Source organism: Grampus griseus (assembly GCF_964374135.1).
Source record: "Grampus griseus genome assembly, chromosome: 5".
Classification (NCBI taxonomy): Eukaryota; Metazoa; Chordata; class Mammalia; order Artiodactyla; family Delphinidae; genus Grampus; species Grampus griseus.
The window spans coordinates 67,293,303-67,317,503 of NC_138998.1; the positions used below are offsets into that span (position 1 = coordinate 67,293,303).

The window sequence follows — 24,201 nt, forward strand, 5'->3', positions numbered from 1 at the left end:
GAGGAGGAGTGACCATTATTTTGACCACAAGGAAAATAACTGCTTAAGTGAGGAGTCTGTAAATCTACTTATGTGAATAAAAATTATTTTAAAATATCATGAAGACATTTTTCTTTTTTTCCCAACAGTCATTATTTATAATTACATCAGAAGACTTAAAGCACAACTGATATGCAAAGTTTCCTATGACTCTTGACCATTCACTCTATGCTAATTTTATAGCCCAATATGTTTCCCAATTGAATGTCAAGTTGAAAAATATGTAGTCAGTTTATTATCATGAAATCCAGAAGTGAAAACAATAGGCACCACTTAGGAGGGTGTGATTTTCAGAAACTTGAAGAACGGAGGCAGAGGTATGGATAGGTGAAGAATAAGCACTAAGTATTTTTTTTGTTTGTTTTTGGTTTTGCTTTTTTGCAGTATGCGGGCCTCTCACTGTTGTGGCCTTTCCCGTTGCGGAGCTCAGGCTCCGGACGCGCAGGCTCAGCGGCCATGGCTCACGGGCCCAGCCGCTCCGCGGCATGTGGGATCTTCCTGGACCGGGGCATGAACCCGTGTCCCCTGCATCGGCAGGCGGACTCTCAACCACTGCGCCATCAAGGAAGCCCACTAAGTTTTTTTTTTTTTTTTCCAGATTTTCCCGTATTGGTCATACTGTTGTCTAAAAGACAGTCCTGTAAGATCATACATACAATGCTATCTATATTGACTAGCAAAACGAAGGGCCAACCCGAGAAGGAAGATAGATGTGAATCAGCAGAAAAGAAGGCTGAATTAGATTTAAAAAAAAAAAAAGAATAATAATAACATGTGTCTATTCCTACCAATATCATTGGAGGGTAAGCTCCCCATGAGGTTCACTTCCTATTTTTAACATCCTTGTATACACAGCACTAAGCACAGTACCTGGCATATTGAACACATTAAATAAATATTAACTATCTTCAAATTAATTGTTTTAATTAGAATTAAACAATATTTATAAATTTTTTTATGTGTAAGATACAGTAATAAAAGTCCCTCATGTTTCCATTGTTCTCTATACTTTTCAGAGCTTTTTAAATGAATTATTTACCTAATAATGACATGAGGAACATTGATAAGACCTGGTAGTTAAGGCAAAAACTTGGCATCAAGAAAAATGAGAGAACTTTGTCCTCTACTATTCGTATAATATTAAATCCTTGTTATGTAACTGGCTCGTTTGTGGGTTCGAAAAGTTGCTAGGCGTTTGCAGATGCCTGTTCCCTTGGTTTGGGCTTGTGAACAGTAAAAATATTTTTAGAAAAAAGTTACCTAGATAAATAGGCATCACTCCCATCTGCTGTAGCCCGTGTGACACTATTTAAGCAGGCAGTGACATGCTGAAGAGCAGGAAATAGGTTTTAACCTGGAGGTCCCGGTGCTTAGTGCAGTTTCTCAGATAAAATACTAAGTGAATATAGGAGAAAATGAGAAACCTGCAGCGTTATGGTAGCAGAGACATTTGAGCACCTACTGTGACCTAGCCCTGAGCCACACTCTGCAAGGATTCATTTAATCCTCATCCAGCATAAGAGGTTGTGGGATCTTAGTTCCTGGACAAGGGATCGAACCCAGGTCCTCGGCAGTGAGAGCGCAGAGTCCTAACCACGGACTGCCAGGGAATTCCTTCAAACGACAGTACAATCTTAAGCAAAGGTAATGTCGTTTCTCTAGTGCTTCAATCAGCCTGGGAAGAGTCTGCTCATCACTGATATCCAAAATTTCGCAGGATGGCAAAGGTGGAAAACTCTGCAAAACCACTTCTGAAACCAGTGGTTCTGTACTGAGTTATTAAAAATAATAAAAATTTACACAGGAGAGAGAGTTATTCAAACAAGTTTAACACTGTGATAAGAGCCCCAGTCCAGTTAACATTGTACCTTGTTGGGTTGTCATAATACTTCCTTAAAAATGTGTTATAAAGAAGGACAAATGAAAAACAGTTATAGTATATAATAAAAGAAATGTCACTTATAAAAAAAAATCCTTGTCAATCTGACAGTACTTAATTATAGGTTTTTGAAAGCAAAGACTACTTCTGACTTATTGATCCCAAGACAGCCACAAAAGGAATCATACAGAGTAGGTACATAGTAAATGATAATACGAAAAAAAACATAGACTTTTTTGTAGTTTTTATTTATTTTTGGTGTTTAAAGTATTTAGTATAATACTGACAATATAATGCAAGTAATTAGAAAGAACAAAAGAAGCTATTGGAAATGTTCTGAAGCAAACCTTTTTTAACTCTTTAAGCTGTTGAATATTGACAAAGTTGTCTTGTGAGGTAATTAGTTCATCACTGAGATTTTCAAGTGATGAGATTTATCATTGCTGGTCAAAAATTGAAGCAGAAATTCTTACATTTGGTGCGAGAATTAACTTTAAGACTCTTTCCTATTCCAAAACTATCTGACTACTGGTAATGTTCTATTTCTTGATCTGGGTACTTATTGTGCTTATAATCTGTATATGTCTCATATTGTTCACTTATAAAATACTTATCCTCTTTTCTGTGTGCATCTTATGCCAATAAAAAGCCTAACAAACCTGTAAGTCAACTCCCTTCAGCTGTGAGATAAGTCACTTATTTACATAGCCTTCTTAGCTTCTCCCTATTTCTATCTTCATTAAGAAGACTGAAAACGTCTTTTAATTCCAAGGCCAGTGTATATTATGCATTCACAGCCCTTGGACCTCTTCTGTTAGGATTTTGACTTGATAGCACCAAGTGATGGCAATAACAAATCAAATTAAAATGTTGCTTTTTAAAGAGATAATTTATAGAACATACAAACTGTAAGGCCTCCTGTAGGATTTTTTTAACTTTATTTTAATAATGAAGTATTTTTTTCCCAAACAATATTTGAGTACATATAACAAACATAGACCATCTCATACAAAGCTTCTCTAGGTAAAATCTGAGTGAAGACCTGAGACGCACACTTACCCCACATTCAGTCTTGGCATCAGCATCCTTTCCTCTCCCTCCTTCACCAGGAGAACCATTCTAAGGGAGAGGTTGGGGAAAACTGCTGACCTAGTGCAATCTTCCTCAATTAACAGAGGAATACACTCAAATCTGAAGACGGGAAAGGGATTTACCCAAACTAAACACTCAGCAGATTGTTTCATCTGGGCTATTTGATTTTGGATAAGTTATTTAATTTCTCTAAGCCTAAGTATCCTCAGATGTAAAATGGAGGTAGTCAAACCTACTTCAACAGATGAATAGATAAGAGATGGTGTCTAATGCATAGTGGGTGCTGATGAATGAGAACTATCACAGTTATTCCAACTCCAGAAGAAAGCCCCCAGATTTGCATGAAATAAAAGAGCAAAACTAATGATTGATAACTTGGACTTTAGCTTAAAAATGTTCTTTTTCGCTTGTTTCAGGAAAGTCGTAGATCATCCAAAAAGGAGATTTGGTATCCCCATGGATCGGATTGGTAGAAACCGGCTTTCAAATTCCAGAGGCTAATTGATTCCAATCGTGAGTACAATTTGAAGAAATATAATACCTGCAGGCTTTGATTAACATTTCACAATGGGCTAACTGATCCATCTTGGTTTGTAAATCCCCCTTTTGATTCCTTAGCTTATAAATTTACTTTTTCAAACATTTCTGTACTTGATTAGTATATAGATGCTAAATAATTTAAATGACATTAAAAAAAAATTCCTAGACCTACTTCACCCTAAAATAAAAGATTTAGTTATTCTCACAGACTTCTATGTAATTATTGAATATTAATATGCAAATATTAAAATTCTAATAAACAATAAGTCACTTTCATAAATATAGATAAATGTGTAGCAATCCCTCTACTATGAAGAAGACACATTCTAGTGACACACACAATTTTGTTGCTAATCACTACATTACCAGAATTATCATCATGAACACAGGAGAGAGAATGGTGTCCCAGAAAGGGTATTAGCCAAGGAATCAGGACATATAATCCAAATCCTGGTTCTGTCATTCATTATCTCATTTCTATCAAGATACCTTATTTCTCTACAGGTTGTACATTTAGATAATAACATAAGGGTATTGTAGACATTAAATTAGATTCTTGTACTAGTCCCAGAATGTATCGGACACACAATACGTGCAAGTGATAACAGCTTATATTACAGTTCTGAAAATTAACTCTGTGCAGAGTCCTATACTAGTGCTATACATGCATTGTTTAATTTACTCATCATGTTCCATAAAGTAAGTACTGTTACTATCCCAACATCTTGAGAAGCAGTACAGTATAAGGGGTAAAAGTGCCAGGTAGAGAGGTCAGGCTTTTTGGGTCAAATCCCAGGTCATCTATCTGTTAGCTGTGGCAACTTGCTTAAAGTCTAAAAACCTCTTTCATAAAATGAGGACAAAAATAATTTCTACCACATTGCATTGTCCTGAGGATAAATGAATTGATATACATTAAGCACTTAGAATTGTGCCTGACATGTGTTAAGCACTCAATAATTATTATACAAATAAGTGGAAAGCTTAGATATATTAATTAACCCACAATGCTACATAGCTAGTAATTGATACAAGTATAATTCAATTCCAGAAAGCTTAAATTGTAAGCTTATATTTTAAACAATATATTTAATCACACATATTATATGTTTTAAACACTGAATATTTGTTGCATATAAAATCTAGGCAATGTATTTTCTCCCAGTAGGGCTTACAGAGGGTGCATTCTTCCTCGCAAATAGATAAGACAACCCAGAACTGCTTTGACAATTTCAGGCTACAGAGAGAGGACTCTGCTTTCTGCTTTTCTCAAGAATCCTCAGACCAGTGATGCCCCAAAAGCATCACATTAGCCTTGATCCTCTTTTAATTTGTCATGTCATTTTTTTCTCCTCATCAAATACTCTCAACCACAATGAAAAGTCAATGTTTTACCTCTACTTTCTCATTCTCAGAATGACTTAATTAAAATAAATATTTTTCTCTGTGGAGTCGTTGATCAATGCAGTTAAGAAGTTACTGAATGTCCATAAATACGGGAGGACTTACTGAATACAGCCAACATCACTGCCTTTTTCAGCAGCACCATCTTCAAAACTCAGACTGAACTGTATTTATATCTAGAGATATACCAAGTATGGTCACTCTTGGGGCTGTTAACAATCACCACATTATATTTGAGTAGGAACTAACTGCTATCAAAAATCAAGTAACTCCTTGAAATTAGGGCCACAATCCTGTAGTTTCTTGAAGTATTGAGAACGTTATGACACTGAGGTTAAAATACTTAAGTTCAATTGGTTTCCACATGTATCCTATCACCTTTGCAACCCTTCATTATCACCCATTTTAGTATTTCTGAATTCAACCAAAACAGGTTATGATAAAAAAAATCATACAAGAAGCTCATTTTTTCTATAAATTTTTATATGAAGTTTTAGACCATGAAAACTCCAGAGAGCTACTAAACTACAAAAAGGCTGTTGAATTAACATAATGTTTTCTGCATCACTGTTGAGTGAAATCCAAATTAGTATATTATGTCCTTCACTTAACAGACTTTACAGAGTATCATGACAATCACTGTCCTTATTATTATAACCTCAAGAGAGTAATATCACAAAAAAATATGTTTAGCAAAGAACTTACCATCACATATTTTCTCTTCCTTTTTTCAATCATTGTGTGTTCACCTGCTCAACCATCGTTTCTATTCCTTACTTCCTGCTACTATCACCAAGATTTCTCAGACATTTTTTGACTCCCTCATGTGAAATTTCATGTTTTATATTTATGAAGAATAAAGGCCATCAAAATATATTTCTGATTTCCATTCAACTTTTCAAAATTATTTTTGCTATGTTATTTCTTATTGTCACAATATTCCCTTGAATTAAACAGATGTAATATGTGAATCATTTAATAGATAACTTGAGTCATTAAATAGTGTTCACATAATCATGCAGCTAAATCTTTTGAACATATTCTGAACATTTAGGTTAAAAGAACATAAAGTCTCATTTAACCTAAATCTTTTTTTTTTTTTTTTTTTTAACGAATGAGAACACGGGCTTTGAGAGGAAATTGATTTGCCCAAAATTTTACAGACTTTTGGACAAAGAAAGATCCAGGACCCAGTCTCTGGACTTCTAAGCCAACATTCTCTTCATGACCCATAAGGCCTGTGTGCTAAATTGTTATTGCCCACTTCACTGATTAACCATTTCTTAAGGAAACAGAAACAGTATCTCAGACTTTATGAAAATCTTTGTTTCACTTCTGTGGGAGTTGACATACACTCATTTGGAGCAATTTTATTTGTGGGTTTTCACCTTCTGGGTTTCAATATAAGTCTTCACACTAAAAATGAAACTGATAGTAATCATGGAAGTTTTTCTTGGTTTGAAATCAAGTCTAGATGCAGCTGCTGTGTGTTACTTAGTTTCCAGAACAAATGCTAATCTCTTCCCTGATAGGCATTTTGGAAAGGAAGATAATCTGATTTTTACACAATGTCCTCCTCAAATCATTAATGTTTTGGACCCAAGTTTTGAGTTTTTAATAGGCTTCAGTTCTAAGCAACTTGAATTAAGAGTGGTAAAGTTTCATAACTTCTCTAGATGTAATTAGCAAGTTCTAGGTTGCTGCCGTTGAAATCAGAGTGCCCACTTGATGAAATGTGATAGAAATATGACCATTAATTGTGCTACCCCGGCTGCCACGTGCCTTAAGACTTTTAATAATTTGAGGCAAATGTTGCTGTATTATACTGACAATTTTTATTTTAGAACAATATTGACACTATCATTCAGATAAATTAACGTAACTCGCAAATAACATAAATATTGTGTTTAAATACCAGTATATGGTTGGACCCTTTAAAAAGAGCAAGATGTACGATAATTACCAACATGTTAATATAACAATAGAAGTAGTAATCAGATTTTCTTTATCTTTCACTTGTCATGGCAACATCCTTTGAACCAAGACTGAAAACTCAAAATAAATAGAGGTACTGGAAGAATGGAAGTGTGGTTTCAGCATAAGCGCCTAGCTGTTCATTAAAAATATCCTTTTTCAATAAATTTTGATCTGAAATTATCATTTTGCATTATTGTCTCTGCAATAAAAATATGGTGCATAAGTAAAACCTATAATGAAACCTCATGTAATTAGAGTTTTAGCTCTTCTCCACTGAAGTTGATGAGTTTCCCCTTACCTACAGAGTTCAGATTAGTTTAACATTTTCAACTTTCATTTTTGCAGACACAACTTCCTTGGGTGAAATGTCACAGAAATATGGAAGATGCTGCAGTGAAGTTCTTCACACTCCACAATGATTAAACTTCTAAGGAACCTTCTGTAATCCTTTCCAGAGCTTTAACTTCAGTTCATCACATCACAGTATTGTTGTAACTTCAATTAAATTGTGCAGATAATTTCAATGCATGGATATATTTTAAATATATATTTTAGTTACTCATGAACGGTTACTTGGCCCCAAACCTTACTTTTCTAAGAAACAGAATACAGTGAAACGCTTTCTATGTGCATTTACCATTTACATATATTACTGAAGAATAGTAACTGAAGACTGATTTCTTTCAGTAAAATTTAGGTACAATCCAGTTGTTCACCATTGTTCATCCAGTAAAATTTAGGTACAATCCAGTTGTTCATCAAGGAAAGACAATGCTATATAGTTTCTCTTGAAGTTTTACTTCTCTCGTATCCTTTGTCTGTGAGGCTCTTGGGTAATGATTATGAAACTAGACTTCTCTTATATTCAAATGTCAATCCGGTTCAACCAAATAAAACACAGTCCCAGTTCCAGAAACAAGAGAAAAATGTCTCTGAGCAGAAAAAAACAGCAGTAATTAAGCCCATAAACTTTATTCTCCCAATGAACTGAGAAACACTGCAGGTCGGAGTACATTGACTTAGAACTAGGAAACGAAGGATATTACTCATTTGCCAAGTTTGGCTATCTCATGTCCCCTAACAACTTTCCATTTCTCTAAATTACAACTTATAGTTAATTAAGAGTAGCACTGGCTGATTACGAGAACAACTACACACAGAAGTAACAGATGAAAGTATGGGGAAGTCAAAGAATCACCAAGTAGGAAACCACCAAAGCACTTGGGGCCAATTAAGTTCACCTAATTGTAGCACAGTATATTTTAGCACATTACAATAAACAGTCTTTTTGTTGTTAATCACTCATCTAAGAATCCATTTAATTTGTTTCATATACTGTGTTTAATAAAGCATTGAAGAATATATGAGAATGATTTCTTTAAAAAGATTCAAATTATTTTTAATTGGCCTATGAAAGCATAAGTTTTGGTATTCTGGAAAGCTCAACTCTCAGCAAAACTGTGGTGTTCTTGTAATTTAGATGCATAAGCCCATTGTGCATTGGATATGCTTTCAAAACATAAAGATAACTTATTCCTTGGACCAGAGATTTAGCATAAGTCAGCAGAAATTTAAAAACCCTCTGAAAACACTTCTTTAAACCCTAGTAATCACTGTCAAACAGACCTGATATGTGGGAAGAAAAAAAGTTCGGTCAGCAAAGCAAAGGTTTATTTTAGCCTAAGAAGGAAGACTGTGATGAGAAGGTATAGTCATATTAGAAGAAGGGGAGAGAAATGGGTTGTTGTTGATCTTACCTAAAAATGAATTAATGTACGATCCAAAGAACAAAATAAACTCAGACATAGAGATGAACATATGCACTTAGAATACAAAGTGGTTTTGCATATAACTTCTCCTTGAGGGGGGAAATGTTCTAACTGCTGAAAAACTTTACGCTTAGGAAAAAACTGAAAATGAATGATTCTTTTAATTGTAATAGAGGAGCCTTAGCAAAGAGAACTGAATTTTGAGAAATCTCACTGATTCTTCAATTTCTGTTCATAAACTTACATTAGAAAGTTAGTGGTACATGGACAGATATACTGCAGGACTCATTATTTGAAAGAATTATTTAAGTTATAATTGCTCTTGCCCACCTTTCCCAACTTTCTGATGAATTATAGAAATATGTCTAATTCCTTAGAAGCTCTTTCTTTCCTTTTTCTCCCCTTTGGATATTTGTCAGCTGCTAATCCAACTGGGTACTGTTGGTTCACACTTTGACAAAAGGTATTAAAACCTACTTTAACCTAAAAATTTCTCATGATAAAGATTTAAAGTTGGATTAAACAAATTGATTTCCTATCTTCTATAATTTTTAAATTCAAAATTATGCCTATGGCCTCCATTTTAACTAAAGTAAGAAGTCACAGTGTATCGATTTATACTCTATTCTAATGTGTAATGCATTTGTCTCATAGCATATACACAAGACTTACATGAAGAGAAAAAGAATACACAAGACTTACATGAAGAAAAAAAGAAAAGTGTTTTCTCCACTTATAACTATTTTATTTCATATTTTAACTTTTACCACTACTTTATACAGAATAGAAAATAAGTCAGCGGTATTCTAGTTTAAAATAAGGCATCCTTTTAACATAGCAGGAAATTTAAGACATAATTTCTGTTAAGAACATGACGAGTCATCTCATCTATTTGTATAACCCATTGTATATTACTAAATCCAGCTATATTTCATTGAAAGTCACCAGCTTAAAGGGACTTTTCATTTAGTTTCAAAGAAATAGATTACTTTTTATTTTTCTTTGTTCCTGTAAAAAGCTTCATACAGCAAACTGTGAATATGGATTTCTGAGTTCTGGTGTTAATTATATAACCAGTTTTTCATGGGGGATATTAATTCCTGGTTACATACACAAAAAAAATATCTAGCAAATTCTACCTTTAATCTACAGATATCTTTAGGGAATTAAACTTCTTAAAGCAAATTATAAAAAGAAAACAAATTATAAACAGATGACTTTCTCTAAAAGGAAGAAGTATCAAAACCTTTTTTGAATGACATTACCCCTAAAGTTTACAAATGCATAAATATGGTTCAACTGCTCCAAAGTTAATAAACGTGAGATGATGAAAACAGGAGTTTTGTTTTCTTTATGATAATATCATGTTTATGTTCACAACAGGTGTAAATACGTGGGAACATTCAGGCATTATTGAGCAACGAATATTTATGTACATTTAAGTGGCTCCTAACAAGTGTATTTAAAGCACTACAGGCATGTTACTCAACTTGGTCAGTTTCATGTATTTTTTAATTTTTTTTTAGCTTAAGCAATATTGTTCATTCTAGCTCATGAGATAGTCTTATCTTTAAGCACCACACAATTAACATCATGTAGATAAACTGCATTTCCCCTGTTCTGTGACGTAAGGGAATGCCAGTAGGCTCATCTGGCCAGCTAGTCATTGATGTTCTTTAATTATAAAGTTACTTCGACTATGCTTCTGTGCCACAACAGGTGGCAAACAAGAATGAAATTGGATTCCCAGCCTTGAATTGATTAAATAAGTTTGCTCAGACGAGATGTAAACAAGAGCAGTTTGATGTGAAAACGTGGGGGAAAAAATGAAGGAAAATCCAATGAGTTTTTGTTTTGTTTTACTTGACGTTTTTGGTACACTGAGTCTAGTCTCTCACAGACATGCTGAGAACCTCAAATAATTTCTGATATTGTGGAGGAGGCAGAGATGAGAATTAAAGGACCCAAAAGCAAATTGTTCTGTACAAAAATTTTCTTAATATCTATCTCTGAAACTTCTAATACATCTTTCTCCTAGAGTTCGATAAACAATAGATTTCTGCTTCTTAGTAATGTATTCATTTGGTTGTAGTAGTCTCAGTGACAATTGTCCTGATGAACAGAAAAGAGATAGTAGCCAGCATAATCACAAAAAAAGAGAAAAGACAATGATGCACATTTTCTATAAATTGAGACAATATAATTTAATTTTCCAAGACATTTTCTAAAATATTTTAAATAAATTTAATAAAATATAATTTCTCATATAAATTGGGACAATATAATTTAATTTTCAAAGACACTGTCTAAAATATTTTAATTGATAGCTCAACAGCCTAGTCATCTCTGGACAAAACTATATGTAGACAATGAATTTATGAAAAGCATACAATAGATAACAGCACTCCCAACTTCAGGTCTACAAAGCCATTCTGATCGTCCCATGCCATTCAAAAGTGCAACTGATTTGTCATCATTATTCACAACATAAGTTTTAAGCATGTAATATGCTGTAATATTATTTAATAATAAATTCTGCCACCGTTTCTTTATGCTTGAAATAGCTACAATCTTTAAGCAGTAAAGTGAGTAGATATATAATTTTGTCTAATGTTCTTATCTTTTTTGGCATCCAGAGGAAAAACTTTAGACACAGTATTTCCAAAAGCAAGCTAAAAAATAAACAAAGCAAAATCTTTATTAGGAAGATTTTTGATAAAATGGTACATTTGAATAAAATAGTTTATGTACACCTGAGTATGAGAGAAAGTTTTCTAAAACGAATGTTCAAATGGTAGTTATTAGCCTCATGTGGATCTTTAAATTAATTAAAATTAAATCAAATGTGAAAATTCAGCTTCTCTATCACACTAGCCAACTTGCAAGTGCTCAGTAATGCATAGTGGCCTGTAACTACCGTAATGGGCAGTGCAAATTAGAGAATGGTCACATCATCAAAGAAAGTTCTATTGGACAGCACTGTTCCACATTATAATGCATATAACGCAGTTCAGAGACTACAGTAAGACACACCCTTCTATTTAAGAGTTGGGGTAAGTTAAGTCCCAAAGGGGAAGTCACATAAGTAAAATCAGTGATAAATATGCTTCTATTTACTGGAGAAAAAAGAAGGAAGAAAATTTAAAGTTTACTTTGCAGACCACCAAATGATATTTAAATAATTTGATCATCACATTGAGTCTTCACATTCTGATCATAAAGGGATGTTTCAGAAAAATCAAACCAATTTGAACAGCATTTTAATCTTCAAATGAATGAATGAGTCATTTTAAATCTTCTGTGGGCTGTTCCCAATCAATTGTCCAACTTACGTTAGCTTCATCTAATTAATTACAAATTTCTCTAATTTCCTTCAATCTAAATAGTTTATAAAATGAAGACCTTGGGGAGATGGGTCTTCAATTCACTATTGATTAATAGGATGCACAATAAAAATGAGTTGAAAAACTCAGTAAAGACACTCTTTGCCATAAATGATAAAAGTCTCTCGGGCTTCCCTGGTGGCACAGTGGTTGGGGGTCTGCCTGCCAATGCAGGGGACACGGGTTCGTGCCCCGGTCCGGGAGGATCCCACATGCCGCAGAGCGGCTGGGCCCGTGAGCCATGGCCGCTGGGCCTGCGCGTCCGGAGCCTGTGCTCCGCAACGGGAGAGGCCACAACAGTGAGGGGCACGCGTATCGCAAAAAAAAAAAAAAAAAAAAATCTATCTTCCTGCCTAGGTTTCTCTCCCTACCTCCACTCATTCTGTAAACTGTGAACCTAGCGCTCATCAGTGCAAACACATAGAGTGTTATGATAGCACTCAGAGTCTACTCTTCATTCCCAAAAGAGCCAGCGTTTTCTTTAAACAAAACCACATTCAAATCCTATGCAAGCAGAAGTTTATTTTCAGACAGTAAACGGAAGAACTTGGCCTGCTAATCCAATCTTCTTTTTATAGTATTTTGGAAAGTCCCTTTCTGCCCTCTGGATATCTTTGAATATCTCAGTCTGGAAGGAAAAAGAAATCTACACATATCCTAGATTTATACCACAAGAGCGGCTCAATTAAGTATGCACTGGAACATAGTTTGGAAATTTTCTGGACCAGTTGAAGGGAACTTTCATGAATGGTATCCCCAGTAGAGCCAACTCCTCAATGCTTATTTATCATTTATGTGAAGGAAAACCCTAGCCAGCATTCTGGTGTCTCTTGATGTCTATCTGGTTAAGTCTTGTAATCCCCATTTTTAGCATGATGCTAGGTGTTGGACAGTTATATTTTTAACGAATGGAAGAATTTAGCAGCGGTCGGTCAACTATATATTAAATAATTAAACAAATTACAATAATTCACAGTAAGTGTAAGATACTCTTGCTTTAAGCTGAATCTCTGAGTCCATTTTACCATCATACATTGCTATTTATGGTGGACTGTTTCTAGTTATGCCAATAAACACCACACTTCAGATATGATGTGGGTTGTTTTTGTCACCTAACCTGGGCGTCTAATTCATATGTTTATCACCATAAATATTTACTTTGTTCCTACTACATACACATATGTTTTAATATTTCCTTGCTTAAAAACAAACAAACATAAAGCTTCCTTGACCCCCTCAAGCTACTCTAATATCCCAATTTTTACTACCCTTTAGAAAAAATTTCTCAAAAATGTTGTCTGTTGTTAGTCATTCCTGTTGTTTGGTCATATTCTCTTTAACCATAAGTCCACCAGATAATTCTTGTCAAAACCATTAAAACCCTTCCCATTGCTATTCAGATGGAAAATCTCAGTTCTCATTTTACTGGACCTATTATAGCATTAGAACAGCTGAACTATGTCTTCCTGGAAACAGTTTTTTATCTGACTTCCGAGGCATCTTTTTCTTTGTTGCCTTTTTCCTCGGTAGCTGCTCCTTCTCAGCCTCCTTTGCTAATTCTCTCTCATCTGCCCAGTCTCTAACCTTGGTGTGGCCTGGGACTTGGCCTTGGATGTCTTCTGTTTTATATCTGTCTAGAGTGATTCCCTAGACAGTCTCATCACAATACCAAGCAATATTGATATGCAGATAACTGTCAAATTTAGATCTCCAATCTGAGTTACTTCCCTAAACTCAAATTTATATACTCAGTGGTTTACTTAAATCATTACTGGGAAGATTTTGTTATACATGTCATAACAAGCTCAAAATATCTATGGTAGAGGTAAGATTCTCCAACTGTTCCTTGCATTTCTCCACATTCTCCAGGGGCTTCCCCAACCCCGCTAAGTTAGCTTGAGATCATGTGCCTAATTTTGGTAGGTAAGGGTGCATTTACCTCCATGTTTTTCCTATCCTGCTACAATGACACACGGTGCAGGCACAAAGTGAAGGAAAATAACCAAGGTACCTAAGGCTTCATGTAAATACAAAATAAATCTTAAACCAAGTTACACCACTGAGATTGTAAGGTTATTTTCTTGATGTGCTTTGCCTAATTTGTCCCAAAGTACACTTTGAAAACTTGAAGGAGGGTGGTACTCTAAGAAGAACCTAAGTTACGACACAGTCTCAGCAGCTGATTAATGGCAGACAAGGAAATTGATATCATAGGCTGGAAACACGAAGAACCATTTTACAAAGTAGCATAGTATGTGGTAAAACTGACGTCTGCAACAGTTCAGGTTCAGATTGTGTTCTTCTTGAATTTCTAGAAGAAAAACTAGGGAAACAGAATATTGGCAGTATTTTTAGGTTGCTGTTGGATACACTTAGACAGGTACTGCAAGAAATAGTGAGCTTAAGAAGAAAATGGTGTCTTTGCAAATAAATAAAAAGAGTTCAGAAATACAAGATCTTGAAATATTGCAAGAGCTGTTTCTGGATCCCAAAACTATAAAATGGGATTTAAAATGACTCTAAGTGAGTGACGCCAGGTAAATATCAATTGGAATAAGGGGCTCAGGGCACAAATCAGATTATATGTATAGCCTTCAAGGTATGTTCCAGATGTCTTCAAGGCAACTCAGTTGGGGATAAGAATGCAAAGGAGTTAAAATTGTTTTAAAAAGATTGTGTGTAGGAAATAGCTGAGAAGCTTTCTAAATTGTTACAAGAACACCATTGGCAAAGAAACCATAAACCCTAGAATAAAAAATGTCTTTGACACTTTAAGACCAAATAAACCTTGGGCCTCCAACTTTGTGAGAGTAGGAGGAGACCTGAGAAAACTGTGCAATCCTCAAGAAGGGAATATTCCCCAAGGAGCCCATATGATGTGTCCAGGGATGAAAATGAAAAAGCCAAAAAAGCAAAAACCTCAGAAAGGGTGAAGCCAGGGGAAATAACACAGTGGAAAAAGCACTCCACCTACACACTAGCAGGTCCTAATCAAGAAACCTAATCAAGAAACTTTTATAATATTTGCCCAGTGAGATTTCAGAATTGCTGGAGGCCAGCATTCTTGATGTTGTGTGCCTCTTGTTCTTTTCCTTTGTGAATAAGATTATTGATTGTGATAATCCAGTCCCTGTTCCTCTGCCAATTATTGAATTTTGTCCTTTTAGCTGATAGGTCTGTGAATGAAGAGGAGCCACATTGTATTTGACACAGATTAGTATCTCCTGGAGGGCTTATTCTTTGTTCTGGGTGCAGCAGTGAAAGGAGTTTGGAGTTGTCTCTAATGGGAGACGGTTGAATATAGCCTTTGTGGTTAAGAAAAGATCAAAGGATTGACTGTGGTTGAGGCAGTACTCTCCAAGTACTGTACGTGCTTTCTAACATTTATTAGTCTGTCTTGCCAATATTTTGGTGGCAGCCCAAGTGATTAATTCTAGGCAATGGACTTCAGTAGAAGTGCTGCATGTCACAAAACTGAGCTCTGAACTGAGGCAGTTGAGAGCTGGGATGCATCCTCTATCCTTTCCTGTGTCTTGGTAATCTTGGAGGTAGTCAAGCTACAGCAATAATCTAGATGATATAGCCACAAAATAGAAGAAGGTTGTACTATGTACATTGAACTTTATGATTGGATTTTATTATATTAGGTCTCTGAGATTTAGATTATAATTGGTAACACATCACAGCCTAAGCTATACTAACTATGGAAAGGTCCAGCAAATCTCTATTTCAACTCTTTTCTACCACCAAACTTACCTCGCTTATTAGGATGGGAAGAAGATAGACCACCTATAGCATAAGACATCTCAGCATCCTTTGCCTCCATGAGCTGCTCTTTCAGTTTTTCCAGCTGTTAAAAATCAAGTATGAAAAGTATTAATCTTTAATAACAGCAATGTTTTTTTTTCTATTGAAGAAGAAGAAAGATAGACAAAGAAAGGGAGAAGGAAAGATGGAAGAAAGGAAGGAGACAAAGGAACATAAAAGGAAATAAAAGTAAAAAATGAAAATAAACAAAAAGAATTAAATAGAAAAATAAAACGAAACTTGCATTTAGAAACTGGCTGGGAAAGGTCCATGACTTAACAGGTGATCAGGAACAAACAGGCTTATGGTGAAGGAAGTCAAGTCTGAGTGTTCATTAATGGGGAGCCTGTAAACACAACCTGTGTAGCTGGTCTTGATATTAAGTCACCTATAATAACCAGTCCTTTTCAAGGAGTTCCGAAGAGTTATGTGAATGTTTGGATTTCCTGAAATATTTGTCCCTTCTAGCAGTAAGTGAGAAGTATTTTGATGCCCTAGGGTTTCCACCCAGAGTGTAAGCCATGTTAATTTTTTGCAAGCTCGCTGATTGCCTAAACCCTAAAGACCTAACTCTATCAAAATAGAACTCAGCCTGAGCTACTGCACGCGTCTGTGTCCTAGATACTAAGAATTGATGGGGCATAATTCTCTCTCACAAACAGCCATACAGTTTGTATAATAGTGGATTTGCATGCAGTTGTGTTTGAGAGAGTTAAGAAATCATCTAATCCAATGATTTTCCAATTTTCTTCATAGCAAGGAGTCAGGAGATAAGGTTGCTAAGGGGCTTTCTGTACTGAAGCCAAATGCAGGTCAAGAAAGCAGCACTTTGGGCCCCTCCCTCACCAAACTAGTTGTTTCAAACAGAGCAGCTCCACTTTTTTTTTTTTGCGGTACGCGGGCCTCTCACTGTTGTGGCCTCTCCCGTTGCGGAGCACAGGCCCCGGACGCGCAGGCTCAGCAGCCATGGCTCACGGGCCCAGCCGCTCCGCGGCATGTGGGATCTTCCCGGACCGGGGCACGCACCCGTGTCCCCTGCATCGGCAGGCGAACTCTCAACCACTGCGCCACCAGGGAAGCCCTCCACTTTTGTATATTTCATTTACTGAGACCACATACAATTTTGTTTGGAAAAAAAAATTTCCACTTTAAAAAATAATAATAACTTTTGAAAACCACCAATCTAGTTATAGCCTCCTATTTTACAGATGAGGAGATTTAGGTCCAGAGAATTTTAATTCTTCCATGGTCTCATAGGTAATTGGATAGCTGGGTCTAGAATCCAGATTTCTAGACATTTTATCCCATGATCACTTCAGTTATGGCTCTGTTCTGTTCTCTTTATTTTTTAGTAGAATTTGATTATTTTTTCCCTAGCGAATTACTTCACTCTTCCTCTAGGAGGAATAAGGTTTTATAATAGAGTATTAATAATTGTAACAACTATTATGTCAAAAGAAAGTGTCTTTTGGTTATTATTAAAATTGAAATTTTAAGTATTTCACATTCTCACCTGGTTAAGTTCTTCCAATTTGTTAGCCAGCTCTATATCTGCAAGACACATTTATCATATGAAAAATGTACATTGCAAGTAATATTTAATTCATTTCAGGTCATACATTCAAGGAAGACAAAGGTCTTTTTTGTATGATTTGAGATCACCTACCTGTCCCTAATATAAAGGTCCAAGCATTTTTTCAATGCCTGTAATATTGAAATATAATCAGTAATGTAATGAGCAAATACCTAATTTCTATCAATAAGCACAGAGTTTTTTTAAATAAACCATAGTTCTAACAAGGACTAGTATTTAGAAATAAGCTAGTTTACTGACATGGGGAAATTCTCATGAAATGATATTAAGTAAAAAAAGCAGAACACAAGTCTTATCTATATAGTTCCATCAAGAAGGAAATTTCCAGAAATGTTAATATCAACTCCCTCTGGGTTTTACATTTTGAGTATAGCTTTTTTTTTTTTTAATAATTGTGTTCATTTTCTTCAATGAAAATATCTTATTAATTTTAAAATCCTGTATTTTTAAAGTATTTATTAAGGTATTGTTTTAACTGGTACACTGTCCCATGAATAGACAATTTTTTTATAAGAACAGATGTTTTCTGAGAGGGTACCACATTATCATATTGTCACACTGTCTCTCAGGTTAGACTTGCTAAGTTTCTGACAATATTTGTCATTTCTTGGAGACCAGTCTGATGCATAATTGTAAATCATATTCTCCTGTTCTTCAAAGAAAAAAAAATCTCAGTTGGTATAGCCTAAATTACCCAATGGTTTCTACTCCAACCATTTCCCAAATTGAAAGAATTTGATTGCGAAAAAAGTGCTAACTTAACTGCCACAAAACCACAGTTAACTTGTGAAATTTCTAGTGGAAACCTGTTTTGAAACATTTAGTGATACTCTTGAAGCATTTAGTAAAAAATAATATTAACTGTACCAGTGGGAATTGCTTAGGTGAGAGGAAAATACGACTAAAGATAACTATTGAGTAACTAGATAGTTACTGATCTCATTAGGACTCTCAAACTGAACAAAATAAAATTTTAATATTTTTTAATAATGCCATTGCTTTTAGCGTGAATACGAGATAAGAAAGACATTTAAGCCTTCAATGCAGCATTAAAATTAGTAATTATTATTTTATTTAATATAAATTAACATGTAGAAAGAACAGGTCAGAAGATGGAATAAATAAAGTTTGACTTTATTCTTAACTCACCAGTGTTGGAAGGTCTTTGGAGATCAAAATTTTTATTCAGTAGAGCCAGCAATAGTTCTTCGCGATCTGTATCTCCTTTATCTGGAAACACTTCACTTCCTGTAATAATTACCTCAATGTAGTGAAACCTCGATTTTCAGTCTGTGTCACTGAACATGTTTCTGATTAAATATGTTTTACAGGTAACTATAATCACTATCAATCACTATATGCACTAACAATGTGTATACTCACCAATAAAATGTGTATAGAGAGAGGTGTGTAATCCCAAAAGATGGGCTGTTTTAACAATCGTTGAATGTACGTGAACACTCAAAGAGAGATTGTGACAGAGAGAGGGAGGCAGAGATAGAGAATATACCTGGAAGGTTACAGACTAAATTTTACCTGTAATTATTTCTGGGTTAGTAGAATTGCAGGTAAATTTTACTTTCTGTTTTTTCATCTGCGTTTTTTTAAAATTTTCTACTATTGTGTTTAACATAAAAATACGAATTAAAAGTTGTTTTTAAAAGAAAAAATAACATTTGATTTTGAGATTTTATTTGATACACATTAAAATATGAGCCTTTTTGTGTTCTGGGAATTGCCTTTGAATCATCCAAGGCAACCCTGTGGAAGAGGTAAGACAGTGCCTACTTTTTCCATATTGATATCTTTCCATCTTTGCCCATTTACCTCCCAGCCTACTCATTGGTCAGATGCCCAGCTATCTCAGCACTCTAAAAACAGAAAAATCACCCAAATTTTCATAAATACTTTAATTCTGGAGTAGAAGTCAGGACAATAGACTTTATTCAAGCTATAAAAAAATGAAGAGTCAACAAGATTTTAATGCAAACAAAATAATAATTAGTGTGTTATAAACAAAATGAACTTTGTGAGGTGGCCTAAAAAATCAAACCTTTATGGTACAATTTCTATAGGATCATTCTTCCTGTATCTCCTCATAATAATTGATATTGTGTGGACAAAAGGTAGATTAGTGAGTTTAAAATTTAGGAGTGGGAATATTGTGGTTTCAGTTAGAGAATGGCTCATAATTTAGCTAGATTCTTCCTTTAAATTGTTTCTCTTTCCCTGTGTCTACAAAATGTCAACTAATGAACTCAAGAAACTAAGTGGCTAATTAAAGGAATGAAAGCTTTGCTGAGAAAGAAAATAAATGACTTGGGGTAGGTGGCAGCGTCAAAATTTTCTGCATTGACCAAAAACACTTATTGTTGCTCAATTTCCTCAATTTCAAAGTTCCTCAATTTCCATTACTTCACAGACATAGAAAGTATTTGTGAAATTCTAGGTTATTTTTTTCTTTGAGTAGTTAAAATAATAGACTAGCAATGGAATTTTTGCTTAACATCAATTAAACAAGGACCCTCGGAGATAATTTAGTTTAAGAGAAAGACATGACCATGCAATAGTGTAGCAATTTTTTATTATAGCTGTTCACTAAAATGTTAAATTACAATCTTTAAAATGCTTTAATTGAAAAAAATAAGGAACATTGTGTAGCCAGGTGATAATGATTATTTGTTTCAGAAAGAGAACTGTGATAAAGAAACAGATTCATTGCCTTCAGTTTAGGGAATTTATAAGACTAGGAGGAAGGTAACTAGAAAAGTGATGATCTGAAGCTTTTGTTTGCTTAATTTACAGCCCACTTCTCTGCATATTTAAGTGGAACATTTTTTAAAAAGACAATTAATGTATTTACCATTCTTTACCAGTTTGGTTTCTAGTAATTACACCTGAAGACTGTCCTCAAAAATTCTTGTCACTAACTTTTAAGAAAACCACCTTTTGTAGGAATCTCTGAGGAAAAAGTTTTTTCAAGAAATTAAATTTTTTTTATTTCTAAAGTTAAGTAAGATATTGCCTAAGAAAAATAGCAAATAAGTCTTATTTCTTGTTTTTATTTTTAGTATTAAAACACATACAGCTTTAAAAGAAAAAAAAATGAATGTACTTTTCATCTTTCTTTGAACTAAAAGTTAGTGTTGATAAAGGAGATGTTTGAATAAAAAAATACCCAAGTGCAGATACCCCTTTAGCACAAATGATGGCAAAGTTGCTCAGACATGAGAGAGTGATTACTTTTGCAAATACCCAGGAAAAAACTGATTGATTACTACTTGAGATACTGAAGCTTAAAAGACAGTTGTCTCCTGCTTGTCATTTGAATGTGAAGATTTTTAAGGGATATAGACAAGAAACTTTACCAGAAAGAAACCTGGAAACCCCTCAAATGATAATATACCAAAAAAATTAAATTGCCGTAGCCTTTCTGGTCACAATATTCACTCCTCCACCTTTTGTGGTAGACAGTTTGTCCAGTTTCAAGCTTATCCACTGAGGCAGGCTTTCATATGGCCCCAAGCAAATAAAAGCTGACAGATTGTGCCATTGGTCTTGCATGACGTCTAACACAGAGGATGGCGACCCCTTGGTGTTCTGTCAGCAGACAAATGCTTATTTGAGAACAATGTGTTCAAAGACTAAAGTGAGTCAAACACTTAGTTGCTTTGAAAAATGTGTACATGGAGAGAAGCTCACTCTAATCATCGACAATTTAGATTAGAAAATAATCTTCCCAATAACTAATCTTCTCCATTTATATATAATGAAACTGAGGTCAAAGGGGGTCCCAGAAAGAAATCTTTCCTGTATGTTGCCAATGAAATATACATATCAATATGTGCTATTCTGGGATCAGAGTTGTTATCTAATTATAACCTAGCAAAATGTTTGAGTTGGATTTTACTGTATTTCATATACACATGATATCAGAAGTTACAGTTAACACTAACATCCTAATTTTGCAAAGTCCTTTATGAATGGCCAGATATTTCCCTCCTCACACATATACACTGTGTTAAGAACACTGAAAATCCCATTATTTCACAGGAAAAACAATGAAGTCCTACCACGTACAATGATTTTGACTGGCCAAAGACAAAATGTGAGCGTCATGGATAAAATCCAGAATCTTTCATTCCCAGGCTTGTATTTAGGTCTCAGGCTTGTATTTGTTTTTCAAAGGGAAAATCCCTATAAACAAATAATAAGGGTTTCTGCATGCAATTTTATTTCCACTGTCAAAAGAACTGCTCTAATTTTCATTGACTTTTAAAACACATTTGAAGCAAAATGGTCTAGTAAAGTTGAATTAGATCTGAAAGGGGAAACTTAATCCCTTTTCTCAACCCAGTGTCATGTAAACAAAATTTATTACATTCTGTCTTGGTTCCCCCAAGTAAGACAAAAGTAAAAGGCTATCTCCCTCTTCCTGACAAGGAGATCAGTTAGATGATAGATCACCTCAGAGTTTCAAACTGGAAGAGATATTAAAGAGCAATATTTTTAAGTTACTATCTTTAAAATGTAAAGAAATATATAAAAGTTTCAATGAGGTTAAGTTGTTTGCCTAATAAATCAGCATTTAATCTAGCTCCACTGATTCCCAGATTAAAAGCTATTTCTACTACAGAATGCACTGAAAATTTTAAAGAAAGATCAAGTTACCATATTACAAGAGCAGAAAATTATTTTCTCTAACTTTATCGTGGCATATGTTTGTAGACATCATAAATTAAACTATTTCATTTAATATAAGTACCCTAAGTATGTTAGAAATCTGATACAGTCCATGCGTAATGTGGCTGTTAGCATCGTCCTCCTGAAAGTACTATGTAAATTTCCCCATGCATTACTCTCCCCAAATCTCTTCACACACAGGTTTCTTTCTTGATGTGTTCTACTAGAAACCACTCTCCTTTCAAAAGTAACTTATTAATAATCTCATTGGATGAAAATCTCATTTTTCTTTCCTCAAGATGTATTTTTGAAATATGCATAGCACTATCACTATTTACACATTCCCATCTTTGGTCATGGAATAGAAATAAGAAACAGATGCCCCTGGATTAGAAAAAAAGAATGTAGTTGAAATTAATTTAGTACAGTGTCAGTTGAAATTAATTTACTTGAGAAGAACAGCATCACAGATTACATGTAATTTAAAACAGCAACTACTGAAGGGCTGTTTGGTTAAATCATATTGATGTTTAAAACATTATTGCTATAGTGGTAGAAAAATCAAAGCAATGCAAACAGGAAGATAAGGATTATTTACCCACCTGTAGGATTTTAGATTCATATGTACATACCTTGGATAAAATATGGCAGCCCATGCACAGATTCTAAAAAGAACATTACAGATAAAGTTAAGAGTCCGAAACAAAGAGTGGTTGAGAGGATCTTGTTCATGTTAAAAATCTTCTGTGCTAGCAGAAAAACTGACTATCCAGGTCAAGACGAATATTTTAATGGCTCTGGAATGCTTCAGAGACCACGTTTAAAAGGTGGCAAATGTGCTTCTACTACAAATGATCTGGACAAAGAGAAAAAAAGCTTATAAAATGTAGTGCACCCTGTCAACATGATTCACTTACTTGGAGAAGTGACAGGTTTGCTACTCAGTCAATGACAAGAAGAACCGAATCAATATATCTCATACTTGCCCATTTCACTAAAAGCATGCATTCCTATGCATGCACACGCACTCAAACACATGCATAGCATAAAGCAAAGACTGGGACTAGAGACCTGTGGGTTAGCTTTTCATAAAAATGAAATGGGAACAATGCCCTTCATTTGGCTAATTTAGAGCCAAATGTGGTCTTCCGGATAGTAATGTTATTTGCAAGCACCACTTCATTTTTAACCAACCAAATAGATTTGAGCTGGGAAGAGCTCAAATTTGAAATGAATCATAATGGGTACATTAACATCTCACTCTGTTGGAGAAGGATGGTTTCATTTTGCTGCAAGCAGCACTTTTAAAAATTAAGGCTGAATCTAATTAATTCAAAGTTGGCAAATGTCCCATCGATTACTCTCTCTAATACTTGCTTTAATTGTGTTAGTTTTCTTTTTAAGTCAAAGTCTTTCAGTATATCTGTAGTTCCAATTTTATGGCTTCGAAGATGCAACAATGACCAATGGCCTTGGCAGTTACTCCTTCTCCCAAGAGACTTAAGGTGTATTTGCTCTAAAACTGACTTGGTTCCACGTATGTGAACTGCAGCACATGATGATGTTAAGCAGATGCAGTAACCAAACTTTTCACCCACTGTTTTAATACATTTTCTGAATAAAGTCTAAATTACTTAGTTTGATAGGCAGGACTGTTTTTTCTTCAAAGACTCATTTTCCACTGCATGTCTTTGTGCACAGCTATATTAGACTTCTAATTCCTGAACATATCCTGCACTTTCTACACTCCAGAGCTTTGCTGATATATTTCTGTATGCATGGACTCTTCATCCCACCACCATTTTACCTTCTCAGTCCTCAAGCCTCTGATCAAATGTCACCAGCTCTGTTTAGTCTTCTGGATCTCTCTCTCTTTTTTTCCCTTATGGCCATAATATTTTTAAAATTTTTTATTGAAATATAGTTGATTTGCAATGTTGTGTTAGTTTCAGGTGTACAGCAAAGTGATTCAGTTATACATATATATTATTTTTTAGATTCTTTTCCATTATAGGTTATTACCAGAGTATAGTT

The 24,201-nt window shown here is 34.7% G+C and overlaps 2 protein-coding genes across 2 annotated transcripts in view; one reads left to right on the plus strand and one right to left on the minus strand.

Annotated features, from left to right (window-relative positions):
• The window catches only part of OSTN (osteocrin), a 38,089-nt gene extending 30,720 nt beyond the window's left edge, over positions 1 to 7,369 (plus strand). The window contains exons 4-5 of the mRNA XM_082654989.1: positions 3,427 to 3,523; positions 7,277 to 7,369. Of these exons, the coding sequence (XP_082511115.1) occupies positions 3,427 to 3,511 (85 nt within the window). The 3' untranslated portion in view covers positions 3,512 to 3,523; positions 7,277 to 7,369. The remainder of the gene's footprint in view (positions 1 to 3,426; positions 3,524 to 7,276) is intronic.
• A 3,977-nt stretch (positions 7,370 to 11,346) lies between these two features.
• Positions 11,347 to 22,899, minus strand: UTS2B (urotensin 2B; the record flags this gene model as incomplete). The annotated part of the gene is made up of 5 exons (XM_082655270.1): positions 11,347 to 11,372; positions 15,840 to 15,933; positions 17,404 to 17,441; positions 18,634 to 18,732; positions 22,800 to 22,899. 5 exons carry the CDS (start codon positions 22,897 to 22,899, stop codon positions 11,347 to 11,349), a joined length of 357 nt encoding a protein of 118 aa, XP_082511396.1.
• Between the last annotated feature and the right edge of the window lie 1,302 nt (positions 22,900 to 24,201).